The sequence below is a fragment of the Barbatula barbatula genome (assembly GCF_947034865.1).
Source record: "Barbatula barbatula genome assembly, chromosome: 14".
Lineage (NCBI taxonomy): Eukaryota > Metazoa > Chordata > Actinopteri > Cypriniformes > Nemacheilidae > Barbatula > Barbatula barbatula.
In genome coordinates, this window is record NC_136777.1 from 1,927,625 (window position 1) to 1,940,326 (window position 12,702).

Sequence of the window (12,702 nt, forward strand, 5' to 3'; positions counted from 1 at the left end):
TTTTATGTACTTGTCAGACTAGAAGACTAAACTAAACCAGACCATTTAACCATGTTATGAAAATTATAACTGTACTTGAAATGTTGTTTATTTGTGGTTTTATTGAAATAACATTATAATAAGTTGAACACAATCCTTCAATTTCCATTATAATCATTAAACCCTCATAAATGGCCAATCTAACAAGCATCTCATTTGTAGTCCTTGTTCATGCTATTGAACTATATTGTTTATAATCAAGTTTTCTGTCTGTCCTTTTTTATTAACACCTCCAGGTCCAACAAATAAACTTTCAACTGAACACTTAATTAAAAGAACATGATCTTTTTTACTAACATCATCTAGAACACAACCCTTCTGAAAAAAACATAGAAACCATCACAAACATTATAATGGTTTCCATTAAAATACCAGTAGAACCATAACAGTTTCTAAAACCAATACAAATCCCTTTAAAAACATTTAACTTTTGGAAAAATGCCCAAAACACACTACAAAAAATACATTTGTAATGATTTCAATGGAAAAAGCTAATGGTTTGTAATGGTATTTTAAAGGAAACCATTATAATTTTTGTATTGGTTTCTTTTGGCTTTCTATTGTTTTTTATTTTCACCAGGGCTAGTGACTACATTTTCGTACATCCCTGCTGAAAAGACAACAGAATCCTGCCCAAAACAATTTAATAAAAAGAAAATGTAATTGATTTAATGGTTATAATGAGAATTGTATTGGGTTTAGTGGAAACTATAATGGTGTAAATGGTATGTGAAGGATTCTGTTGGTCCTATTGGAATAACGAAAAACACACTACAAAATGAAATAGTTTAATAGTTTAATGGAATGGTTCATAATGGTATTTTAATCGAAAACTTAAGCATTGTTGTGATGGGTTTTTATTGGTTGTTTTGTCAGCACGTGTAATAGATTTTTCTGTTGTTGTATTTAACCTGGAAAATTTCTAATGCAGTTCTTGCAGATGTCCCATTTTTATGTACCGTATTGTTTTTGCATTTCATTTGAGTTAAATGAGTGGATAGATGCTCAGTCGCTGTATGTAATCTGTGATTTTTATGATTCTTTGCAGCTCAGTTTCCAGCACAAAGTGGGCATCTTGTACTGTAAAGCGGGTCAGAGCACAGAAGAAGAGATGTATAATAATGAGAATGCCGGGCCGGCGCTGGACGAGTTCTTGGATCTGCTCGGTCATAGAGTTCGTCTGAAAGGATTCACAAAGTACAGAGCACAGCTGGACAACAAGAGTATGTGCTATGAACAAATTCTACACTAACATCCTCTCGCTTTAAAAGATTTAACATTTTTGTCACACCCTGGTTACTATTGGTAATATATGTAGTACTTTACTATTATTTTTACCATTCCAGAAACATACATTGTCAAAATCATTTTATTTAACTATTTTTACATAGACGGATTCACAAAACACACTAATGTCTGAAGCCAATGGCACTTTGAGTCCAAAATTTGTTTCTGAAATTTCAGCACGTTAAAAAATTAATATGGATTTTTCCGCATCCTTAGCAAGCATTTTGAGAGGATTTTTTAACAATTCAGAGACACCGTACAAACGAGTGCCAAATAGAAAAAAACACATACGACATTTCGGACCGTATGAACCTACTGACATTTAATATGAAGATTTTGTAAATGACAACTCTACTGTCTTATTGTTGACAATTCTACACATGTTTCCTTTTCCAGCGGACTCCACCGGCAGCCACTCGCTTTACACAACCTACAAAGACTACGAGCTGATGTTCCACGTGTCCACGCTTCTCCCCTACACACCTAATAACAGGCAACAGGTCTGCATCTGTCTGTATTATTACTTTGTCATGCTCCCTCCATTTCTGAAATGACTCTTTTATAACATAACTCATTCCTGATGAAAAACATGAAAAACATTAAACATAATTTGATCCCATTTAACCTAAATCGTTGAGTAATTCTCACAGGCATTTTTGTCTATATCGACCTTTGTGTCTTTAAAAGCCACTAGGTTTGAAGGTTTTGTTGTCATAGCAACAGTCTTTCATGTCGGTGGATTAATAAAAAATTATTAATTTGTGACAAAGTATACACGCAGAATATTTTACTGTCCGTTGGTCTTTACTGCCAAAGAAACCCATTCGGGTGTGATACAAGATCAAATGATCAACCATTTTTGTTTTGTTTTGAAATTTAATCTGTCCTAAATAGTATTCAAAAATAGAACTAGTATGTCCCAAATCATAGAATGCTGAAATGTTTGTTTTGCTTATTTTGATTTTGTAAACAAATATTTTATGTTTAAATATAATGTGGCTGAATTTGATTGGCAGGATTTTTTTTCTCCGTCTTTAATTTGAATTGTGCAGGATTAGCCTACGAATCCCTGACCGTAAGATTTTAGAAGATTCATCTTCTTATCCACCCTGTCTCAACCTTAATCATGTTTGTTCAGGGCAAGACAAGATTAAGGTTCAGGTGTGGGTATTGAAATGTGAAGTTTCTAACACTGTCGCTAAAGACTGTTATCAAATATCTGACTCTTCTAAAAATGTATTAAAGGGATCTTTAGCCAAAAAAATGTAATTCTCTGTCAGAGAATAAAAATCATGTTGTATATCATACTATAAACAACAAAGATCATTTTAGGCGTCTATAACCTTCTATTTCTCTACTTATCCAAAGGTGATTGAAGCGTATTTAAATGTAGATCTCATTTTTGTTCCCGCTTTCTTTCTCTCACCAGTTGCTCAGAAAAAGACACATTGGAAATGACATTGTGACCATCGTGTTTCAGGAGCCCGGTGCTCTGCCCTTCACACCCAAAAACATTCGATCTCATTTCCAACATGTGTTTGTCATTGTTAAAGTTCACAATCCCTGCACAGAGAACGTCTGCTACAGGCAAGTACAGCCCACCATTATTCTCATCAAAGCATCGTTTCTAGAATGAGAATTACATTTACAGTAAATTATGAAACCTACTCAGATTTACGCTCTTCAGCTTGAGAAATTGTGTGGCACTTACAGGGGTTTCATTTATCTTTGATGTCTTTTACCTTTGAAGAAGAAAGTATCAGTTAAATTAAAGTACCTTTATTAGATCCCGAAGAAGCTAAAAGGAAAGAATCAGTGTGTTCATCTTCCAGTTCTCTGTCATTTTGTGATAAAAGTTAAAAAGTCACGATTCATCTTCTGGTTAAAAGGGGTGCCAATAGTTTTTGAGGGGCTTTTTATTATTGTAATTAAAGGTTTAGTTCACCAAAAAAATGTATCATTTAAATGGCAATGTGTTGTTTCATGTATATTACTTTAAGGAGTAGATAAGGTAACAAAATGTAGTGGTCAGTATGTCTGTTAAACTCTGAACGACAAATCTGGTGTTTCATGAAAGGAAGTTAAGAAGTTTTAAAGAAAACGTGTATGTAAATTATACCAGAATGTTCATATAAACTTTTATTTGGTCTGTAAAATGCACTTTACATTGGTTACATTGGTTTCCGTTAAGCTTCGCAAACATCTCTTTCTTGGCCTTTCCAGTGTGGCGGTATCCAGATCGAAAGACGTGCCTCCATTTGGACCTCCCATTCCTAAAGGCGTGACCTTTCCCAAGTCCGCAGTCTTCAGGGACTTCCTTCTGGCCAAAGTGATAAATGCAGAAAACGCGGCTCATAAATCTGAAAAGTTTCGTGCCATGGCGACCCGTACACGTCAGGAGTATCTCAAAGACCTCGCTGAAAACTTCGCAAGCACGACGACGATGGACTCCGCTGTAAAATTCAGCTTCATCACGCTGGGTGCTAAGAAGAAAGAGAGAGTTAAACCGCGGAAGGATGCCCATCTATTTAGCGTCGGTGCCATTACCTGGAGCGTGGTGGCACGGGATTTCGGACAGTCAGCGGATGTGGAGTGCCTGTTGGGTATTTCTAATGAGTTCATCGTGCTCATTGAGGAAGAGTCCAAGAATGTGATTTTTAACTGTTCGTGTCGGGATGTCATTGGTTGGTCCTCTGGCGTCATGAGTATCAAGATCTTTTATGAACGTGGGGAATGTGTGATGTTCACTGCGCATGACAACTGTGGAGAAGACATTCGAGAGATCGTACAAAGACTCGAGGTAAGACATTAAAATCCAAATGAAAACATGCTAATTATTTTCCTTCATGAGTTGAGAACAATAGTTGGCCTCCAGTTTTTGCTGTGTTTTCTTGGGTAACAAAGTGATTATTTCTTACATGACTAACCTTTAGGGATTGGTTGGCTTAGTTTGAGATATGTTTTCATTTTAATTGAAAGGATCTGTGATTTAACATTTTCCCCATCTTCTATACATATACTGTTCATCCACCTGCTACCTGTGAGGAGTCTTAAAGATCACTTCAATAAAATCTATGTGTTCTTGCTGGCTCACTGTAAGCCTCATAATCGTCTTACAAGATTTCCCTAGAGGTTTAAGTAGTATCGGTGCTCAAGATTTGGCCAGTGCTGGTATAATATTAAACTTGGCTGTAGTCCTGATATTCATGGATCTTGTGGATGCCCACGCCAGTAAGACTCATTTGGGTCTATAAGAATTTGGTTTACAAAACTGTCTAGACTGTAGACTCTTAGGCTGTGTCCCAAATCATAGCATCTTCACACTTCATGCTCTTTTACAAACGTGTTCTGCAAAATACTTTTTCTAGATGGCTAGTTTAGTTCTGTACGCCTGCTTTATGTAAGAGAAGCTCTTGTTCTGCTGGTTTGGGAATGGTGGTCTGGATGTGGTCATGGGGGTTAAGTTAAACCCTTCAGAATAATTTGTGTACAGCATGACATTTAATTCAAATTTTATTATGGAGTGAAGTTTTAAGGAGTCTTCTACATCAAGTTCTTTTTTTTCTACTTATGTTGATTGAAATGGTTCAGTAAACAGCACATTTCCAGCTGTGAGACTCAAATAAAAGTCAATTCACCACCTGTAGAGGACGTTCACAATCAATTCAGAGTGTACTGGCTGAATCGTTCAATTTTTCTTTTTGTATTTTAACTTAATCCTAACCAATGTATTTTCATCATTTGCTCAATATGTCTTTAAAACCCCTTATGGCTTTCTTTGTTCTTCTGAATAAAAATGCGGATGTTTGTAAAAGGCGTTGTTTTGTGTTAACAGCTGGAGTGCATTGTGACCGCTTCTTCAAGCTTCAAAAAGATGAGAACTCCATTTGACCCGTGCTGTACATTTATCTTCATAATATGTGAACGGGTCTGTAAGAAACAAACTAAATATAAACCATTTTTGACCATCTCTTTCCTGCATTCCTCCTGCCTATACGGCCCGTTTGATGCATATTATTATGTTTGATGACGATGAGGTAGACGAGTAAAGTGTTCCATTTCAAACTTGGGAAGCCACAGGCACCATACATTCCCTGAAAACCACCTGTTTTGGTTCCAGCAAACAAATAAATTGTGCGCTTAACCGACATGCGGTTGAGTAAATAATCATATTTTCATTTTTGGGTAAACTAACCCATTAATCGTGTGTTTATGATGTGATGCTTCCTCAGCTGCGTCTACAGAAAAAGAAGGCGTTGGTGGAAGTTTTAAAATGCGTAGGTAGACAGCTCAATGGATTTCAGAAGAGGTTGATTCACCTTGAGGTAGGGCTGGGCGATATGGCTTAAAAAAAAATCTCCGATTTTTTCACAACAAACCCGATTTTCGATTTTAATCGATTTATGTTTTCTATTTAAAAACAAACTACAACTGACAAAGAAATTGCTCAAAACAAATGTACTCTTTATTTTGTTCTGATTTTCCTTTATGCAGTTTAATCTAAATTTCCCATTGGGGCATAAGTGTAACAGGAAACAAGCCTTAAAACATGCTTATTAACGAGATGGCAGGCCCTGCCATTGTAAACAGTGAAAATGTAGCTTATCAGTTTTCTAATAACCTCAAACTTACAGTGACACAATGCACCTTCAAAATAACTTAAAATATGAAAAAATAATTTAATTGTGTCCCTTTTTGGTCAAATAAATGTGGCAAAAATGACTAAATTAGATTGTACAAAAATACATACAGCAGTGGTATTCATAAAGTGCAAACAAAACTTTAAACAGTTTTCCTGAATCCCTGAAATTGTAAACAAAATGAAACATCTACATCCATTACTTTAGTTTCAACATTCTTCATTTACACATTTTTAGCCAGGAAGACAAGCCTGTCTACTACCTCTGGCTTGAGGCATGCCCGCTTACATGTAACAATGCCCTCTCCCAGACTGAAAAGCCTATCTGATGGGGCACTTGTAGCAGGGACAGACAAGTGTTTTTTGGCCAGATTACTGAGCCTTGGGAAGTTTGGTTCGTGACGCTTCCACCACTGCAGTGGATCAGTGTCTGGGTGTGCCGCTACCCTCTCAACAAAATCCATGTCGCAATTAGACGCGAGCCGCTTGCCAGAAGCCCCTCCCATGATGCGTATTTCACTTACGAATGGCGCGAATTACACTCGCAAATGGCGCGAATTACACGCGTGAAAGAAGCGAGTAAACTCAAAATGTTCAAGCGTCCAACTACTCGCGAATAGCGCGTTTTATTCGCGCAACTCGCGTGTGGTGTGAACACTCGAGAGCGTCGGTCGTAGAAGTTAAAGAGAAAACCGATTTTCATGAAAAAAAATCGCCCTAAACGTCAAATTCGAGTTAATCGATAAAATCGATTTATCGCCCAGCCCTACCTTGAGGCTGTTTTATTATTGACAGCCACTAGAAAGAAAGCTGTGAGAAGCTGTGAGTGATGACCTCAGCGGGGCTACCTGGATGCTCTTGGGACCGAAAGCTCTCCGGGGATTACAGTCGTGCTCAGGGTGCAAGCAGGATTAGCGTCACTCTGGTGTTTGGCCTCTTTTTCCCAAAGGCATTTTTTGTACCAGACCTTTGTCAGGAGGGATGCTCTCCGAACAGATGTTTCTCATTCGATAGCCTCTCTAATTCATCACAAAACAAACCTTGTGTGTCACCAGTCTGACTGCTCAGTTGATCTGATGATGGAGATAAGATTTACTTTGGACGGTGACACAATGTGATTGAGTTCATGGGAGGATGCTGTTTCAATTTTTTGGAATTTTCATATTTTGTTTATAAAATTACTTTGAGTCAACTCTGTTTTAACAACAGCTGTATTTTAAAGCATTCAGGCCTTTAAATGTTTTGGGAATTAAAACCTTTTGTTTGGAATAATTTAATGATGGATGTGCTTTTTGGATCTATATATTTACGTAAGTGTTAAATATTTGCATAAAAATGTGTGTTCGGCTAAAGATAAGAAATCATTTACAACCAGTATTGCATGAGGTTGTGTAAATTAAGAGTGAATATTCATTTTAGTGTGACTATTTATTGAACTTCTAATGATGCAGGGCTGTCATTGGTCTCTGAGGCGTGCTTGCGTTGGGTGTAAAAACAGAGACCGTGCTGCTTTGTAAACATTATAGTGAGCTTCAATGAATGAAACATTTCTCACTAACATCCCCTTCGTCAGTGTGGTTTTAAACTGGAAACCCTCTGTTCACTCGGCACCTCCAAAGTCAAAGCTCGGCAGGTCACCGCTCATGCTGAGTCTGCCAGCAACTTGCCGCTCGCCATGCATCACGAACTGCGACAGACATGCCAAACGGTCTCACCTCAGGGGCTCCCGGAGCTGTGACTCTGTGAGTGTGTGTGTGTTTTGAGATCTGAGCGATTGGATGACACGCTGTACCTGTACAGCATCCAGCTCTGCTCCTGCAGGACGGGATACATTAGCATACGTAATGAGCCAGCGAGTATCAAGGACGAGGTTCAGGTCTGCCTATGCTGATCCTGATGTATGCTTTCCCATGTCCATAAGCTGTGCAAAGATGGGAAAGTTTGTGAATGCGTTTCGTTTTTTGGACAGTCTATTCTTGATGCTGGTACAGAGTCAGGTGTGGGTTTTTTCTATTAATATCTGTCCTGTAGTGAGTGCAATTTCTAAATAAATAATATCCAGAACTTCCAAGCTTACTTACTGCACCTGTGGTAATCTATTGTGGATGAGATTCTGCCTGATGCTTGGCCCAGAATCTGTCAAAGGCACAGATCTGATCTTTGGGCCATCTGGACCGACACTGGCATCACGGTACACCATCCAAATTCGCATCATCCAAACCCTGCGCTTCTCACTGCGAACCAAACATAAATGATTCAAAACAGAAGTTTCAAATCACACATCATTTCCTAATACATAAGTTGATCAAACAGCATTTTAATGCTTAAAGTCTATTTCGTGTAAATCGAGTTGTTTTCTGCCATTTTGTCCATACAGTACACATATATGTGCCACAATGGCAACTGTAATGTATGCCAACATTGCCTCCATATTGGGAAGGACAAAACTGCACTACAGACCCTTTCAGTGGTAACAACATAAACGTTATGTGGCCCAAACTTAACTTCCGCTACCCCACCAGCTACCAGCTGGGTCACTTGCACTCTCATAGCATTAAGGGGATTTTTTACCTAGTGAAAACAAGAAATCGTGAAAATTTCAGAGAACCGACAACACTACGGATGAGCATTGTTAAGTGCCTCTGTGATCTTGCCTGCTTTTTTCATAATTGTTTATGTACTTTGAAACGGTAAGCCTGAAGTGCTTGTCTTTTTTGGTTGCCGACGTATGGCGAAGTGTTTAAATAATTAGTCTCGAATCGATCATAATCCTATGCACGTCCTGAAGCAAAACGCCATGGTTCCCTAGGTCCTGGATGTAAAAAAGCTGGCAGTATGGACGTCATCACTCCATCTGCATATACCCCATCGAATGGTGGCACCATTGACATATAAAAGCAACTGGCCAAGCATTTAATGCAACGTCTGTATATCTATGGTTTTGTCTCTGGTAGGTGTTTTCCGTTGCTGGTTGCCATATAAACCGTTACGATCCACGTTTACACACACCACAGAAATTGACAGGCACATCTGGTCACATGATCTTACCGTCTCCACTATGGTTGGCCTTGACTTGCATAAAGTTTAACTGACTTCAAACGTACTTTTTTTAAAGTGGTGTTAATGACGCCATGTAAGCTAAAACCAGGTGCTAGAGTCAGAGGCGAAATCTCGGCCAAACTGACAACACATTCCACATCATGTATAGCTCCTCGGCGAGGTTGGGTCTGTTGTGCTATGCTGGGCTGCTGTGGTGTTGAGTTTCAGAGGTGATTTTAAAAGCCTGTGATGTAATGTGAACCAGTCCAGCAGACGGCCAGAACAGATTGCCCTCTTTAAAGCACTTTAACAGAGAGAATGACACTGTGTGGGAAATAATGCGGAGAGTTCAGCTTCTCCATGAGGATTCACTCTTTTCATTCACAGATCACTTGACGGTTTGATTTGAGTTTGTCTTCACACTCAGAGTTATTGCGTGTGATGTGGGTTGCTCTTGTTTAATTATAGATTCAGGCAAAGTAAAAAACGTTTTTTACACATAGTTACATTTGTGTCATTCTGTAGTTTTGATGAGGTTACGGTTATTATTAAAAGTGTGAAACTATAATGAAAGATTCGGGTTAAATAAGGGATTAAAATTTATGGTTTTGCATTCGTGAAATAAATCTAATACTTGCCTGGAACTGAGTATTTCGTTATAACAACACAAAATGTCTTGATAACAAACGGTAGAACCAGATTTACAGTGACTCACTCTCACTTGCTGATCTCATTACAGGAAAGCTTTAAAGAAGGATCAGACTCTTATCTGAGGTCTGTGCTCCCTGTCACTTATTGGACCACCTTGATGTGTTTGCGCGGTGAAAAATGATTTCTCCATTGTAGTTTTACCTGCTCTCTCTCTGGTTTAACATAGCGTCTACTGATGCGATCTGAAGTTTTTGACATCTTGAATGAGATTGTGTTTTGCCGTCGTGCTAAAAGTGGAAGTCAGATATTACGCTTATGTACCGTAGTGATATTTATAAAATTAAATGTATTAATGAATAAGCAAGTCATTGGTGTTTAGTGCATTGCTTTGCAGTTTCTAGGGTCCTCAAGTCTCTGATATTCTGGTATATAGATATACACACAATTATTAGAGCTGTCAATAGATTACCATTTTAATCGCGATTAATCGCTACCTTTTCCTGTGATTAACTGCGATTAATCACAAACGTATAGTGAAATTAAACATACACTAAGCCCTTCCTACCTGTTAGACGGGTCGTAAATATACAGAAAATAAAGTTCTCAAACACTTTACAGTATTTACTGGTAAATATGAAATGCAGAAGAAACCTCATTAAAGCGACAATATCGATTTATTTTCTTTTGTTGTTTGATTAAAGGGGTCGTGTGGCACAAATGTTGTGTTTTCCTGTATCTTTGGTGTATTATAAGTTGCCCATGCCTGTATTATACACGTAAAATTGCAGAAATGTATGTGTCGGAAAACAAAAGATGTATTTTATCTAGAAGCGAATGCTCACCCTGACCTCGCATAACCACACCCCCACAAATCTACGTCAGTGTGTGGTATGATTTGACTAAGACTGCCCAAATATATACGCAAGAATGGTGGGCACACCTGTCAGTACAATTGCTTTGGAACCTGATGCCCTGATGTATTTGTTTGCTATCCGGATAGTAAAGTTTTTATGGTTACTGAAGGCTTTATTGTTACTGCTACATGCTAGTTAACTAGCCAGCTTCAGCAGTGCGCTCGGTTCTTTTTGGCATTAGAAAGCTGTCATGCGTTTGGATTTAAATATCTCCTAGGAGTGTGGTTTCATTGGGGGTACCTCTGTCGTTGTTGAACACGGGACAGGAGAATGAGTCGACCTTTCACCTCTGCGTCTCATTTCACATTCCCACTGGAGTTCTCAGTGAAGATGCACTGAACCTTCACGACACCATCAAACCTCTTTTCATTTTCACGAAATGATAAATTATGTCCTTTTGCATATTCGTAGCACACTTCGATCGTTGTGAAAAGGTTTGAAAACAACAATGTCACACAATTATCTTTGCTCATGCTGTCTCTCTCTCTCTCTCTTTGTGTGTTGATGCAGATGGTGTCCCGGGGATGTGAGACCACAGAAATGACCCTGCGCCGGAACGGTCTGGGCCAGCTCGGATTCCACGTCAACTTCGAAGGAATCATAGCCGATGTGGAACCCTTCGGTTACGCCTGGAAGGCTGGTTTGCGTCAGGGCAGCCGACTGGTGGAGATCTGCAAAGTGGCGGTGGCGACTCTGACCCACGAGCAGATGATCGACCTCCTGAGAACATCTGTCTCCGTCAAGGTGGTCATTATTCAACCGTACGAGGACGGAGCCCCCAGAAGGTATCGGCACCCTTCTTATTTCTCTTCTCATTTACGTGAATTCACGAACACGTGCACACATTATTATCCAGCGTTTACACCAGGAAGCTGTTTAGAGTAAATACGATGTGTCAGTAGTAACAGAAGGATATTGGAGCAGTGACATCACACCATGAGAGGAAACTGGCAGACGGTCGTTTGTGTTGTGATGTGGCTGAGAGAGATGGCCAGCTGGGCTCAGATGTGGATGCTCAGGCCTTTTGTCCTAACGCTAGCCCCGCACACTGGGGGGCTCGATTATTGATGTAACACATCCCAGCGCTGTCAGATGAGTCACACCACACCAGATTGTGCTTTAATGCTTCAGTTACCTGTCTGATCAATTACAACAGGACACAACCACATACCATCAGTCAGCTGGATTTAAACAAATTCTAGATGTTTTGTGGGTATTTCAGTCCAGCGTCTGTTGAATTTCAACAAAATCAAACCCCAGGAGTGACATAAAGTCATCCAACAGCAATGTGAAAAACTGACAGCACCACATGGAAACTGTGATAAAAATCCAGGTTATCACAAAAACAAATAGCTTTTGAAGTTTTCCTAAATAGTATATAAATATTACTGTTGTATCGCTTAAAGTGAGTATGAACTTGTTTTCTTTGCTGCATTTGAGGTGTGATATTATGCAGAGCAGCTTTTCTGTTGTTTTCATCTGTTTCTTTTCATTTTTGGAAATAAATGCAATTAAAAACAATATTTTTAAATTTGGAAGAAATATTGTTAGTAGTTCATTTTACATAAACGCATACCTATAAAAACTGACTTTAAAATGGTCTCTAAATCTGTGGCTATATGTTACAATGTAAAGGTTTTATAAAGATTATTAGTCTATGGATATTATTTTAATTTTGTTAATTTGAAAACTTTTCTTCGGTTTCTTTTAAAGGTGTAAGTTGCAGTGAAACTTTTGTTATTGTAAGCGTGTCACTTTTACTATAGTAAAACCATGGTTAACTTTCGTATGGGTCCTTTAACTGTAGATGTTTTTTCTTACAGAATGAACACATGATTTTCACATGTGATCCCATGGAAGTCACGTGAAAATGTTGCGCAACCACATGTTTTACGTGTCAAATGTTTGCGTTTTTTCTTTCTGTAATGGTTTGTACTGTTTGTATTACTCTGAAGAAATTAAATCGGAAATCATTTTAATCTACTTTATTTTTGCCTTGAAAGTAGAAAGAGAAGTTTATCAGAAAAATAAATATGCTAATGATACATCATATGTCTAAAGAAACAAATATTTAGAGGAAAGGTTCAGTAAAAGCATTAACCTGGATCAAAATACAGTCATCCACAGTATTAA

The 12,702-nt window shown here is 38.4% G+C and overlaps 1 protein-coding gene across 4 annotated transcripts in view; it reads left to right on the top strand.

Moving 5' to 3' along the window:
* LOC306903728 (signal-induced proliferation-associated 1-like protein 2) overlaps nt 1–12,702 on the top strand; it is an 80,279-nt gene that overhangs the window by 41,793 nt on the left and 25,784 nt on the right. For all 4 annotated transcript variants that reach the window (XM_079473153.1, XM_079473155.1, XM_079473154.1 and 1 more), the window contains exons 5-9: nt 1,088–1,262; nt 1,723–1,826; nt 2,756–2,913; nt 3,550–4,126; nt 11,080–11,354. In XM_079473153.1, coding sequence (XP_079329279.1) covers nt 1,088–1,262; nt 1,723–1,826; nt 2,756–2,913; nt 3,550–4,126; nt 11,080–11,354 — 1,289 coding nt within the window. The remainder of the gene's footprint in view (nt 1–1,087; nt 1,263–1,722; nt 1,827–2,755; nt 2,914–3,549; nt 4,127–11,079; nt 11,355–12,702) is intronic.